Source organism: Micromesistius poutassou, assembly GCF_964030765.1.
Source record: "Micromesistius poutassou genome assembly, chromosome: 14".
NCBI classification, from domain to species: domain Eukaryota; kingdom Metazoa; phylum Chordata; class Actinopteri; order Gadiformes; family Gadidae; genus Micromesistius; species Micromesistius poutassou.
This window is the reverse complement of record NC_140284.1, coordinates 11,461,022-11,476,021: the sequence shown is the minus strand read 5'-3', so window position 1 is coordinate 11,476,021 and position 15,000 is coordinate 11,461,022. Positions and strand designations below refer to the sequence as shown.

Below are 15,000 nucleotides of genomic sequence, written 5' to 3'. Positions count from 1 at the left end.
AATACATTGATGAAATTATATTGACGCCAACATCAGAAGACAGTACAGAAAATGTCAACGAAAAGCTTTATATTCTAGAATTCAAATCCTATTAAATTTAGATGGCATTATCAGTGAGGTGCAGGTGAAGGTAAATACATTAATAATATTTACACATCAAAAAGAAATAAGATTTAGCAGTCAATATGACAGTGTTTGTCTGAGTTGACTTTATTTGTAGCCCAAGGGAATGAAGAGGGATGACAGATCTCTCTCTCTCTCTCTCTCTCTGCCTATGTCTGTCTGTCTGTCTGTCTGTCTGTCTGTGTCTCTCTCTCTCTCTCTCTCTCTCTCTCTCTCTCTCTCTGTCTCTCTTAATGTCTCTCTTTGTGTCTCTCTCTGACTCTCTCCATCTGTCTCTGTTGTCTCTCTCTTTATCTCTCTAGACATAAATCCTCAGATCGAAAAATACAAATAAAAATCTTCAATGCCACTTTAATCTGATATTATTGAAGCCAGAGTCTGAATGATACAAAGGTTATTGCCCATAGGTGAAGGAAAGACTTTGTTGGCTCACTCTCAGCTTGCTTCAAAGACACATACTGTATATATTCCTCCTCCCGTGGTCCGTCTGCAAACCAATTAATACTCTGTCTTCCTCCCCAGTACTTGGAACTGTACATTTGCGCATGACATGAGTTCTTTGTTTATTATTCCCCTGGTATATGCCCTGGTATCGATATTCCTCTGATCTCTACTACCCATAATGCCCCTGACTGGTTCCTTCCTCCCTTGACCATCCACACAGTAAATCACCGCCTGATTCAATGTAGTGTTAAAACTCATTGAATGCTACAAGCTTGTACCAACCATACCGCTTCACTGAAGCAAGCATTTGTTGAAAAGGTGCAGGAAGTAGAAACCCTTTACAGCAGTAGCACCAGTACTCGCCTTTCAGCCATGAAAGGGAGTTTAAACAAGGATGGCGAGAGTCTTTAGCGATCCACACCGCAGGGCCAGCTCTCCTCGGCTATAGCAGACGGTCGCAGATCAGTGCTGAAATGTAGCCAAATTGTTTAATACCTTCCGAGCATAATACAATTTGATTACAATGTAATATTCTTCCTAATCTGGTTTTAAAGTCTATTTCCTCTGCAAAGAGCCATATGCGAGATACTGCATCCCATCTGCTAAATGAAAAATTTAAAATAAAATATTTTACATAATATCAAAATTTATTCTCACACCTTTATAAACATTACCAAATTGCTCTTGACTATCTGTTACCCCGCTCTGGTCCCTCTAGGTGTTTAACGTAACATTTCCTCTTCCTAATTAGCCCATTCATTTTTCATTAAGCGCCGGCTGATCAGGTTAATGGCCGCACATCAATGAGGACCACAAGCTCAGTGGGACGGAAGGACGAGCATATGCTGCCAATAACGGCCCTGTGTGTGTGTGTAACAGTAGACAGAGTATTGGTTCCTATGGCGATTGATGAACTGGTTTTATGACTGGTAAGCCAGCTGATGATCATAAAATGTGTGTGTACAGCTGTGTCTGAAACCTGTGTGTGTGTGTGTGTGTGTGTGTGTGTGTGTGTGTGTGTTCCCGCGATACTGGCCAGACCTTAACAACTAGTTCTTCCGTTGTCCCTGGGCTCACCTGTGGACCTGGTTACAGCTGAACAGGCCAACTGGCTTTTGGTGCGTGGAGCTAACAGGGAGTGGTGGCCGGCCCCCGGTGGCCGGCCCCCGCTGGCTGGCGATGGCTCGCTGACAGTCTGAAACATTAGTGGGGATTTGGTATGAAAGGTAACCTGACGGTCCTGCCTCCTGACCTGTTTACCGGCCGGGCTGCCAGAACAGTATAGATCTGCACACAAGTGCACACAAGTGCACACATGCAAACACACACACACACACACACACACACACAAAGTGCTGCAAATGCACCTGCGCACACACACATTTTATGATCATCCATCTTCTGTCAGCTGGCTTAACTGTCATAAAACAGAGTTCATCAATCACCATAGTAACCATTCCCGATACTCTGCCGACTGCTCATCCTAGATACAGAGAAGATACATAGACACGCGCACACACAAACAGACAGACACACGGACACATGCACACAGACCTCTATCTCTTCAATCTGCTCTTTTTGGCTATTTACTAGGGGTGTAAATCTTTAGCTTCTTTGAATCTTTGAATCAATTTAATATAGTATCTTCGGATACTATATTAAATTGATTCATTGGACAACAATACGATATTTGCCAATATCAAAAGTCTGCTACAATATACAAGATACAATTTCGATTTGATTCGATTCAGGGGCATGCGATTAATATGAGACAATATCATATGCCCATTTAACACAACCTCTTACATTCACATCAACTCACAAAAAACAACTTAATTATAATTTCATAATTTTATTTCTTTGCTCTTCCGGATATTTAAAACAAAAACAATCAATTTTTAATAAAAATAATAAAGGGCCACATTGCATTTAAGTGCAAGTTTTTTAACCTAAAGAGCCTGTAATGATCTTTCATTTTGAACATAGACCATTCCCATCTGTGTGGATAGTTTTATTCTAAAAACAAAACTCGGAATCGTCTTGACTGTTAGGATAAGCCGTCCGTGTTGCCAGATTGGGCACATTTACCCACCCAATTGGGCTACTTTTAATCTTGTTAGGCCGGAAACTCTGGAAATATGCCCAATCTGGCAACACAAACCGAAGCTAGACATCCTCATGCTCACACATGCGCTCGCTGTCCCTGCTTGCCTCGTTTAACTGGTGAACGGACGTGAGCGGCTTGGCACACTTGCGCAGAAATAGTTTCACAAACACTCACGCAAGGAGATTGTCAAAATAAAAGCGTATAATACAGCGATGTACGATCCATCCATGTAGATCGACACATCGATTGATTGGCAAACAAACCAACTGCATCGATGCAACGCCCAAACATCGATGGATCGTCACACCCCTACTATTTACCGGTCTCCCTGCCCTATCGGCAAGTGGTTGTGTCTGCGCATCTGTGTGTCTGCATGTCGGAGTGTGCCAATATATATATATTTTTTAACATTGTATTTATTGTTTTTCAGGTTTTATACAGGGGAAGAAAAAAAAAAAGCAAAATGCACGTTAAGTTAAGGAAAGATTAGTTAAGATAATAACGGATCAACTTAATTATACATGGCATCTGCTAGGTTCTGCTATGTGGCATAGGCAGTACAGCATAACTCCTTAATTTACAGCATCAATTATCTGTTGTATAGGCAGAGGATTAATTCCATATGACATAATACACAGTCTAGATTACACAATATGGTATATCCAATTTGACATTTCTTATAATCGGATTAGAACAGACAGGCATTAAAGGGTGACAACTGCACCCAAGAGAACCGTAGAATACACATAACATTTTGAGTGATCATGTATAAATAAGAGCTTTTTGTATACTTTCCAAATAATTAAAAGATAAGATGAAGATGCAACAAAAATAAAAATAAAAATAATAATAATAATAATAATAATAAAAGAAAATAATTAAAATATTTAGGTTGTACAGTACATATACACCCAGCTACACATTTGAGAAATCAATCCAGGCTTGCCATGTTTTAAGGAATCTCTGTGGATTACCTCTTACATTATATGTGATCTTCTCCAATGGCATGCATTGGTTGATTTCATTCAACCATTGTGAGTGGCTGGGAGGGTCCTCAGCAATCCATTTAGATAATATACATTTTTTTGCAGCTGTTAATTCTAGACCAAAAAAGTGAGCCAGATAGACAGAGTTGAAATGCAGAGTGGAGTGATCTCCCAGTAGTACCATTGAAGCTGAAAGACTAAATTCCATGTTTAAGACCTTCTTAAGTGTATCTTCTATAGCCTCCCACCATAAGCCTAATTTTGGGCATGTCCAAGTCATATGTAAGAGGTTTCCGATCGCAATTTTACATCTAGTGCAGTTTGGAGATGTATTACTCTTGAAACGGCTAATCTTTTCAGGAGTATAAAATAATCTATGGATTGTTTTAAAATTACAGAGTTTGTATCTTACACTAACATAGTCTTTGTGTGCATCTCTAAACAATAGAGACCACTGATCGTCATCAAACTGCATTCCAAGGTTGCTTTCCCATTTTCTTCTGACCAAATTGGTGTTGGCTTTGCTATGTGCTATTAAGAGATTATAAATCATGGAAATATGTTTTCGACCGATTTCTTTGGTTAATAACGATTCCAGCTTAGAGAGCTTTGGTTTATCCAGTGAGCCACCTAGTTGTGATTTTATATAGTGTCGCATTTGGAGATATCTAAAAAAGTGAGTGGTAGGAATTTGGTAGGTCTCTTTCAATTGTTGGAATGACATGAGTGTGTCGCCATGATACAAATGATTAATCTTAGTTATATTTTTCTGGGCCCAAACTCTAAAGCCATGGTCTTTTTGCACAAATTCTAGTGATGAGTTGGACATGATAGGTGTAAGTGGAGACAAAGAAGGTTTATATTCTAAATAGCGATTAACTTTGCTCCAAATTTTAATTGAATGAATTATAATGGGATTGTCTGTGTACTTCTTTATATTTTTGTTATTAAAACAGTACGGGATATGGGATAGGTCCTCTCTATCTCTATCCTCTCTATCTCTATCCTCTCTATCTCTATCCTCTCTCTATTGGTAAACGCAGGGTTGATCTTTTAATTCTCGCGACTTTGTAAACACCATATGAACTTTCCCACCATATTGTTGTATTTATTAAAGAAAGAGTCCGGAAGATCAGCTGGTATTTATTGGAATAAGTATACGAGTCTCGGGAGTATATTCATTTTAATAACATTTACTCTACCCATCAGACTTAAAGGGAGGGTTGTCCATCTAACTAGGTCTTTTCCAATATTTTGTAATAAGGGTAAATAATTGAGTTTGTATAAACTATTAATGTTACTGTCGGTCACAATTCCAAGATATTTGATCTTGGGTTTAACCTGAAAGGGAGGATGATTTATTGACGTTGAGAGACCTGGTTTAGTCAATGAGAGGATCTCGCTCTTACCCCAGTTAATTTTGTTGCCTGAGAAACTACTGAAGTTGTCAATTAGGTTTAATAAGGCTTTAAGTGAGGTATCTGGATGGGTTAAAAATAAGACTGTCATCGGCGTATAATGAAATTTTGTGTATATTATTTCCAATTGAAATTCCCTTTATGGCATTGTCTTCTCTTATTTTTTGGGCGAGTGGTTCCAGGATGAAAGCAAATATTAAGGGGGATAAAGGGCAGCCCTGCCTGGTGCTGCGTCCAATAGCAAATGTGTCTGATACAGTTCCATTAGTGCTCACTCTAGCTCTAGGATTGTCATACAGAAGTCTAATGCAGTCAGTAAAATATCTGCCAAAACCAAAGCGTTCAAGGACTTTAAACATATAACACCACTCTACACAGTCAAATGCCTTTTCGGCATCTAGTGAGGCAATTACGGGTGAGCCATTTAAACTTCCTGTCTGTGAAATTATGTAGAAGAGGCGCCTAAGGTTGTTCATGGATACTCTATTTTTAATAAAGCCTGTCTGATCTTTATGTACAAGAAAGGGAAGATAATCCTTCAGTCTTGTCGCTATAGCCTTGGCATAAACCTTGCTCTCCACCGAGAGCAAGGAGATAGGGCGGTAGGAGCCTGTGAGTTCCGGGTCCTTTTCTGGCTTGCAAATTAACGTGATAAGGGCCTCCTGGATTGTTGGGGGTAACGTTTTGGTATCAATTGAATGTTGGTACATGTCTATTAACGAGTACAATAGAAGATTATGGTATTTTTTATAAAACTCTGGCGTGAAACCATCTAGCCCTGGGGCTTTTCCAGACTGAAGAGACATAAGAGCTTTGAAAATTTCATTCCTGGATATTGGTTGTTCTAACCTAGCCCTGTCTAACCCTATGTCTCACATTTATCAGCAGTATTCTCAAATTCTGATGAGTATAAGCTCTTGTAAAACTCTTGAAAACAATCGTTGATCTCTTTTGGGTTACACGTAGTAGTATTGCCAGTTTTTTTAACTTTATGAATCATTGATGCTGACATTTGCTTTTTCAGTTGCCAAGCTAGCAGTTTGTTACCCTTATCCCCCAGTTCATAATATTTCTGTCTAGTCCTAAGTAATGCTCTCTCAGTTTTATAGTGTTGGAGTGTTGGATATATTGTATTGGTTGCGTTTTCTCAAGAGAGTCTTGTGTAAACCTTCTGATCTCGTTTTAAAGTGTTCTTTTTCCAATCTTTTTATTTCAGCCTCTAGAGTGTCCAGATTTTTCCAAGATTATTTTTTAATGTGACTAGAGAAAGATATTATCTGCCCCCTAAGATAGGCCTTAAGCGACTCCCATAGGATAGAAGGAGAAGGGGCGGTCCTAGAGTTTCTCTCTAAAAATAGTTTGATCTGGGAAGTAATGAATTTATCAAATTCTGGGTTGTGTAGCAGAACAGGATTAATTCTCCATCTATAAAATTTCTGAGAAATATCTCTTGGGAGAATTGTCAAAGAGATAGGGGCATGGTCAGACATGACAGAGGGAAGATATTCACAGCTACTTATTCTGTGGACCAATGTCATGGATATAATAAAATAATCTATTCTGGTAAAAGAGTTATGTACAGGAGAAAAAAAAGAGTATTCCTTATTTTTGGGGTGTGCAAATCTCCAAATTTCACATAGTCCCAGTTCCTTGATCGAGGAATTTATAATTTTTCTTGATCTACATTTTACTGGGCTTTTATCAGAAGAGCGGTCCATCTTGGGGTCAAGGGTCAAGTTAAAGTCCCCCCCAATAATTATCTCACCTTCCACATCGCTGAGTTTCAGAAATAAAGACTGGAAAAAATTAACATTGTCATAATTTTTTATGCTTTACCCTTAACTAATATGAATCTTCCACCTGGGTCACGTTCTACTTTTTCTGATATAAAGGGAAAGTGTTTATTGATTAGGATGCAGACGCCCCTAGAGCTAGTGCTGAAGGAGCTAAAAAAAAGTCTGGCCTCCCCAAATCTTACCCAACTTCTCATGTTCCTTATTATCTAAATGAGTTTCTTGCAGAAAACACAGATCTGTCTTGTTTCTCTTTAAGTAAGTAAGTATTTGTTTCCTCTTCACTGGGCTATGCATGCCATTTATATATATATAGAGATAGTAGAGTAAAGACAACCTGGACTGGCGGAGAGTGTCTCCAGCATTGAGTTTGGGTTCGATTGTACTGCACCAAAACAAGATCTTAATTAAGAAAAACTTAAAAAACACAAAAAAAGACTAAAAGATAAGAAAAACAGCCCTCTTCCCACCCACCCACCCACCCCCCCTCCCAACCCCCTTTCCCGAACTGTGGGAGCAGGAAAAAACCCTATAGAACACAACGTGCGCGAGCTTGCACTTCACAGTACAAATTGAGCGCATCAATAGGTAGTAACGTGACAGCAACCCTGAGTACTGAATAAGGAACAGAAATACAGGGCACACAGGAACATATTGTAATTAAGAAGACCGCATTACCAAAAGCCCTTTTCCAAAAATAAATAAATAAATAAAATACCAGTAGTTTAGACGTAGGCGGACAAGCACGTTTTAAAAAAGAAAAAATCCATTTCAACTAGGCTAATTTTAATTGAAAACATTCGTGCATAGGCCTATGTCTTATCATATATAGCCTACATAATAATTTTTAACAAATTCAACACACATGTAACTTACCCACATGCCGCTGGTATCAGAGGGAGAAAAAAGGAAGGAAGGAGACCGCACAATGAACAAAGTAGGCCAACAAAAACAACAGCGAAGCATGTCCAAAGCCCTCTCCTTAACGCGAGAGGAGAGGACAATCACAATGTCTGGTCATCATTGCTTTATCCATCACCGAAACAAGTCCAAATAATAATCTTACGGTCTCCATACACAAGAGCAAAAACAGGTGGGTGTCCGCATGTAGCCTTAACGTTGCCCCGGCTGCTGGATAAGTCCACATCCCAACGAGATTCTGGTGTCGGGCACTAAAGCGATGTAGTCTCCAAACAGTCATCTTGTAACAAAATCCCTCGATGTCTTTGCTCAATTTGTCACGGGCAGGTTTTCGGCGAATGTATGGGCTTCATCTGGGTCTGTGTAGCTCATTTCTTTACCGGCATGTTTCAGCAGTAGGCGAGCGGGATACACCAGCCGGTAGTCCACTTTCTTCTCCCGCAGAATTTTTTTTGTGTCATCAAACCTCCGTCTTTTCTGTTGAAGATCAAATGAGTAGTCGGGATAGAGCCGGATGATGTTGTTATCATGTTGCAGGGTGCCCAGCTGACGAGCCTGTGTCAAAGCCCGTTCCTTATCCTGGTAGCGAAGGAATTGCATTATTATGGTGCGGGGCGGTTGACCTGGCTTTGGTCTTGCAGCAAGAGTGCGATGGGCGCGCTGGAGCTCAATCCCATTAGGAAAGTTGTTGGGCCCCAGAGTGTTAAGCAGTAAATTCCCAACAAATTTGGTGGGGCTGTTTCCTTCCAATCCCTCTGGTAAACCCGTCAGACGCGATTTTCCATGTCGTCCACTTTGAATTTGAGATCGCTCACCGTCTGCTCTGCCTGAGAAAGGCACCTTGACAAGTTATCCACGTCGTTATCAATTTTGTTCAGGCCGCCTTCTAAGTCGTCTTGTTTCTTTTCAATGAGTGCTGTTTTCTGTTGCAAAGTTTTCAGAGTGGAATTTAGATCTTCAATCTTGCTGGTTATCATTTTGTTTCCTTCGTTGATAGCTGCCATCAGTTCGGCGGAGCTGTATTCCCGTTCAGCCCTTTCTTGATGGTTAGCCATGTCCGGTGAAGCAGGTTTTTGGCTAGCAGCTACGGGCGTGGAAACACAATACCGTTTCTTCTGTGATTTCTTCTTAGGTGACATATAAGGAGGATAAGGTTCCGTTCCCGTTGCTCTTAAAATGCAGTTTATGCTATTATTTCAAACTTTCATTTGTACTTTCGTACAAATCAGTTATTTAATCTATAGTTACGGAGCAGTGCTTTCCGCGTCCGCTCTCTAGCTTGCCATCACGTGACCCCAGTGTGCCAATATTGACTAGCATCAAGAAGTCTACATATTCTTTAGTTTTTAAATAGTTCAACAATCACACAAAAGTGTGTGTGTGATTGTTTTTAATAATTAGCCTGCCAACAGCAATTCAGACTTTGTCCGGAACCATGCAGTCAATACCATCAATACCTTTCCCACAAACATCACGCCTTTTGTGAATCCAGCGTTGTAACTCAGTAAAAGTCCTCATAGATCAGCATTCAGGGCTCGTCCTGAATACCGGCCACAAAGCAAACCACCGCCTGCGCTTCTTCTATTCAGGACCATGTAGCGCGGGCTCAGTGGGTTCAAGGCTTGAATCTCACTGGTGGAAGGAAAGTGGACTTCGGCCCACCTTTATGAGTCAAAGGAAAACTTTCTGTACAATAACTAAGTGGTTTAGTTTTTTTTTGTCATCCTTGCCAACAAAAAGAAAGTGCTTTCATTGTTAATAGAATGCTTTTTTTTGTGGCTGAGGAGTGCAAGCCCTCTTTCATTGAATGTAATTTTGTTATAACACATCTCCGGAGGTACAATACATTTATTTATTTTGTATTGCTGTGACCCTTGGCGAAACCTTGATATTTGAAGTTCTGCACAAAATGTGAAGGTGTGTGGGTGTATGTGTGTGTGTGTGTGTTATGGCTGTCAACGAATATTCTAAATTTGAATATATATTCAAATAGTTTTTAAAAACAGACATTCGAAGTGTTCAAATGTGGAAAATCACACATCCGCAGCAGCCGCAGTGTGGCTCTCTGCTTTGCGAGTGGGCGACCAGAACACTACAAGAGACAAGAGTCAAGCGACAAGTCAAGTGACAAGAGTCGGGACCATAAATTGCTTGCACAAAACTCTTGATCAGCATTCAGCATTTGTTTATTGTTGTTGTTTCTTTAAACCAGTATGTGCAGAGAGAGTGAGGGGGAGCGAGAGAGAGAGAGAGAGAAAAAGAGACAGAGTGAGCGAGCAAATGAGCGAGCGAGAGCGAGGTCTGCGGTCTTGGCCATTAGTTAATTTACTTATTTTTGTGTAGGTAATATGTTGTCAAAAATATTTAAACTTAAATAAACTACCTATACAAGTAGTTATGTCTCGTTGTATTAGTATGTCCTGTTATTGACGTAATGCGCGTCATTGACATAATGCGCAAATATAGATATTCGAATAGTTCGAATATGTGTTTTTTTTAGAGGGAATATTGAAACGTCATTTTTGAGCAATTTTGACAGCCCTAGTGTGTGTGCGTTAAGCTTATTCTCAACTGAAATCATACAAATTTCCAATGGCTGTTTCTGCGGAACTTTTAGGGGAGGATTCACAAAGGCATTTAGAAAGAGCATGTATGTTGGCTTTACATCCTCGTAGTTCCTTAATTGTGATAGCATTCTGTATATACAGCTCTCTGTACATTTATAGTTTATATAGTTGTCAATAAACATGCTGGCATGTATTCAATATAATATTTGTAATATTGTGAACAAAAGTAGTATTCAGTTGGTTGCAACCTCACCGCTAGATGCCACTCAAACCTGCACACTGCAGCTATAATATAAGAAGCGACTGGATTAGGATTCAGAACTGAATGTATTTGATCCACTCGGTTTGATCTCTCTCTCTCTCTCTCTCTCTCTCTCTCTCTCTCTCTCTCTCTCTCTCTCTCTCTCTCTCTCTCTCTCTCTCTCTCTCTCTCTCTCTCTCTCTCTCTCTCTCTCTCTCTCTCTCTCTCTCTCTCCCTCCCTCAGATGTACTAAAACACACCCCGGGCCGGTGGTCCATCTGAGTGACAGCCCCAAGGATGAGGGAAAGGTGGGTATGCCAGACGAAAACCCATTTGTATTACACCCCAACGCCTGTCTGTCCTTCTGCTCGCCTGCCCTTCTGCCTGACGTCATCCTGTCTCCCCCAACCCCCCCCCCCCCCCCTCACTGTCTCCCTCGCTCTCCCCCATTTCGCATCCATTATTTTCGGTCTTATTGGATCTAATCCGTCTCTATTGCTCTGTTGGTTTCTGTGTGAGTGGTGCAGCCCCTCCTCTCCACTTCCACTCGACTAGAAGTGTGTGTGGTTACATTTGTGTGTTTGTGTCTGTGTTCCGATTTGCTTGTGTTTGGACCTGTCTCTGTTTGGGTTTTTGGTTGCATGTGAGTTTGCTTGTGTGTGGGTGGGTGTGTGTGTGTATTGTATGTTTTTGTTTGTGTGTGTGTGTGTGTTTTTTTTTTTTTTTTGCATGTGTGTGTTTCTGTGTTTGTGTGCCTGGGTCTGTTAGGGTCACACACAGACATACACAATGTGTGTGTGTGTGTGTGTGTGTGCTGGATGTGGCTCCCTCTAATCACCATGTCCTCGGCTGTCCTGTCTCATCCCTGCCCCTGGCCCCTGGCCTGCAGGACATCACATCTCATTCATCAAACCTGTCTCCCCAGTGACCCTCTCTCGATCACCTGCACACGGCCCACACCCACTTCATGCATGCATTTACATATGTGAAGGACCAATAGCAGTGGCTTGGTGTTTCTTAGGAGCAACTCATGCATAAGGACCTCCCTGCCTCTCGAAAGGAGTTCCTCTCTCAGTGCGTTTACATGACACTCAAGAAAGAATTATTCGAAGAATCGAATTATTGGGTTTGTCCGACTATGATTGGATTACTAAGATGCATGTATACACCTTAGTCGAGCGAAAATCGAATCGAATTGGGTTTCTCATAGTCGAATTAAGACCCCTAGATAATTTGATTCATAGTCGAGTTAAGCATGCATGTACGGAATGGGTTTGTTTTATGCGTTGATTTGCGTTCTGCGCATGCTCGAGATCTTTTCTCAGGCCGTGAGCCGGAAGTAGAAGGAGACGATAGTCGTGTTGTTGTTGCCGTCGGAAAACGAGAAATGCATACCCCTATAAGAATTGTATCCCGGCCGCGGGAGCGCGCATGGCTGGCTGAATTAAAAGTACATGTTTTTATAAATCTGGGTCAACAACGAGGTTGTCAAGTAGTAACTTCGGGCACATCTGTCAAAATAAATGTTTTTTTCTCCCGACGTGTTTACGATCTTTATTCATTTCTTGCGATGCGGCGGGGAATGCCGTATACGGACGGGCGGCGGAGGGGCTGTTCTGGTGGGAGAAAGATGTTTTCAGTAGACAGCTGTCAACTCACTTCTGGTCTGCGATTTAGTTAAAAAGCTTGCGCAGAAGATGGAGGAAGCCGGTGTCGTTCCAATGTAGTTACCCCCTATAAGGAGTGTATCATCATCAACATGCATTCACTACACACTACGCTTCGATTTCACCCAAGGCTGAATTAAAAGTACATGTTTTTCTAAATGTTGCTCATCAATGAGGTTGTAAAGTAGTAACTACAATCTTTATTCATTCATTGTGCCGCGGCAGAACTGACGGGGGTATTCTCTGATATTATGAATCTTACAGACTGCGTCGGGTTCTCCGACTCTCTGGTACTTCCACAACAAGTATAGACTCCTAGTGGGGGTTATCACGCCCATGGTGAGAAGGAATTAGGGGAAAGGAACTTTGGTTTTGACTCTCTGAAGTCCAGATTGAAACGCGACATGGAGGAGAAAGCAATGTTTTCAGTAGACAGCTGTCAGTTCACTTCGGATCCATATAATTTCCATTGTTCTGACCTTGTATGTGGACTCCTCCCCCGGCAGAGCCAGCTCCTCCGACTGGAGTCGGCATACGACCGAGAGGTCGGAACAATGGAGCGTCGGAGAAATGATATGGACCCAAAGTGAACTGACAGCTGTCTACTGAAAACATCTTTCTCGAATGCAGGTGCCTGAGTTTGTTGTTGCTGGTGACGTAAAGAGGTCAACCGGTGGCTCTATTACCACTAGTGGAAATGGGTACAGCACCACCTATCGTACCGGGGAATGACATGCTTCGGCCAATGAATCGATTTACTCACCGCCATGTATACTCGGACAATTGCAGTTGTCCAATTGCGGAGCATAGTCGAACTATGGCTTTAATCGGATTAAGCTGTGCATGTAAACGTACTGTCTGTAAGACTGTGCTTTTACTTTGATGCCACAGAATCTTCTTCAATAACAGCAATCTTGTGGCTTCCCTATAGGGGGTCATTTGACTTTCTTTTAACTTTGTGCATTTAAGTCGGGATTTGGACCAGGATCTATCCATCACACTATGATATTAATTTTAATATAAATTTTTTTTTTCCTTTAAAGAACAGCTGTGGTGCATAAGGATATATACAATTAGCATATTAGCCTCTTTCATTTTTTATTCCTTGAAGTGAAAACATTAAATGCTGCTCAGCTCTCTCCAGTTAGTAATTGCCACATGTAATTGAATAAACACTGTGCAACAAAAAAACGTTTTAAATCACCATTCAATATTTTTAGAAGGGCTGTAAAATATGGATGAAGCCGGCCTTTTGAAGTGGCGAGAACGTGCTGTGTGAACAGTGCCGCCTCTTCACGGCCCACAACCTCCTACACACCCACACTGTAGGGCCACGCAGCCCTGCATTAACACAGTGGACGTCCGCATGCTGCTGCTGCTTTGGTTCGAGTAACCATTGGCTCCATTGTTACTGACCTACGTTTGCAGATCTCTTGGTGAGACCTGCTGCTGATTATGACAGCGGTGCCGGTGTCAGCCTCACGTAGATAAACAAACACACTGTCTGCCTTCCAGTGGGGACCGTTTACACCATGCACGAATGAGCTTGCTGATTAGAACGGGGGAAGGTCGCCCTCCCTCGCCCTACCTCACCCCCCCCTCTCACCTCCCTCACGCACCCCCCCCCCCTCAGAGACAGGTTGTTCAAGGTCAGGCAGACACCGACACCAGACGTGGAACGTGGTGTGGATGTGTTTGGTGTCGGGCCTGGACGGTCAAGTGGAAAAACAAACAAGTTTAAACTAAATGAGGCGAAGACGTCATTGAGGCGTGCCCTGTGTTTGTTTACCGGTAGTGCACTAATCCATATAATAGTCAGTTATCTGTGTGTGTGTGTGTCTGTTAGTGCATATCTGTGTGTGTGTGTGTGTGTGTGTGTGTTTGTGTGTGTGCTTGACCACACACACAAGCACACACATTCAAGCAGAGAGTATGTGTGTGTATGTGTGTGTGTGTGTTTATGCGTGTGCATGAAACTTGTCTGTCTCCTTAGGCCACCTGCTCCAGGTTTCACATCTTGTGATCTGGGCTGTCACACAGCTTCTCTTCCCCTCCTAAGAAGCAGCATGTCCCTCAGATCCACCTCCTCCACCTGTCCTGCTTCTCTTCTAATCTGCCTGTCCGTGCGTGTCGCACTCCCTTCATGCATGTCACACTCCCTTCATGCATGTCGCACTCCCTTCATGTGTGTTGCACTCCCTTCATGCATGTCACACTCCCATGATACATGAGCATTCCCTTCAAACGTGTGGCACTCCCATGAAGCATGTGGCACTCCCATGAAGCATGTGCACTCCTTTCATGCACGCGGAAATCAATGTGTTTATTATGGCTCAATATATGTACGCATAATGTGTGTGTGTGTGTGTGTGTGTGTCTGCAGAATGACATATGTTGGTCTTGGATGTGGCTTGATGTTGTAGATTTATGTACTACTATATGAGGCTCCTCTTATTTCCCCAATCCCACAAAAGCTTCCAGCTGCAAGATCCATCATTTTAATATTACTTTTGGGACCTTATTGATTATCATCTGGATTTTGTTGTGTCTGCTCTGGTATATTCGGAACATCATGATAACGCTCAAACATACACATGTGTTTTATTCTGAATTGCCAACAATTGCTCTCACGTCCCCACCAGGTCCTTATCTGCTACCGTTAGCTCAGGATACAACAGAACCTCCACCTTAACCTACCTACGTTACTAATAATACAAATAATACAAATCATAA

At 41.8% G+C, this 15,000-nt stretch overlaps 1 protein-coding gene across 1 annotated transcript in view; it reads left to right on the top strand.

Annotated features, from left to right (window-relative positions):
• LOC311358852 (syntaxin-binding protein 5-like) overlaps positions 1 to 15,000 on the top strand; it is a gene marked incomplete at its 5' end in the record, with an annotated part of 159,695 nt that overhangs the window by 100,907 nt on the left and 43,788 nt on the right. Inside the window, one exon of the mRNA XM_084478955.1 lies at positions 10,845 to 10,908. Coding sequence (XP_084335081.1) covers positions 10,845 to 10,908 — 64 coding nt within the window. The remainder of the gene's footprint in view (positions 1 to 10,844; positions 10,909 to 15,000) is intronic.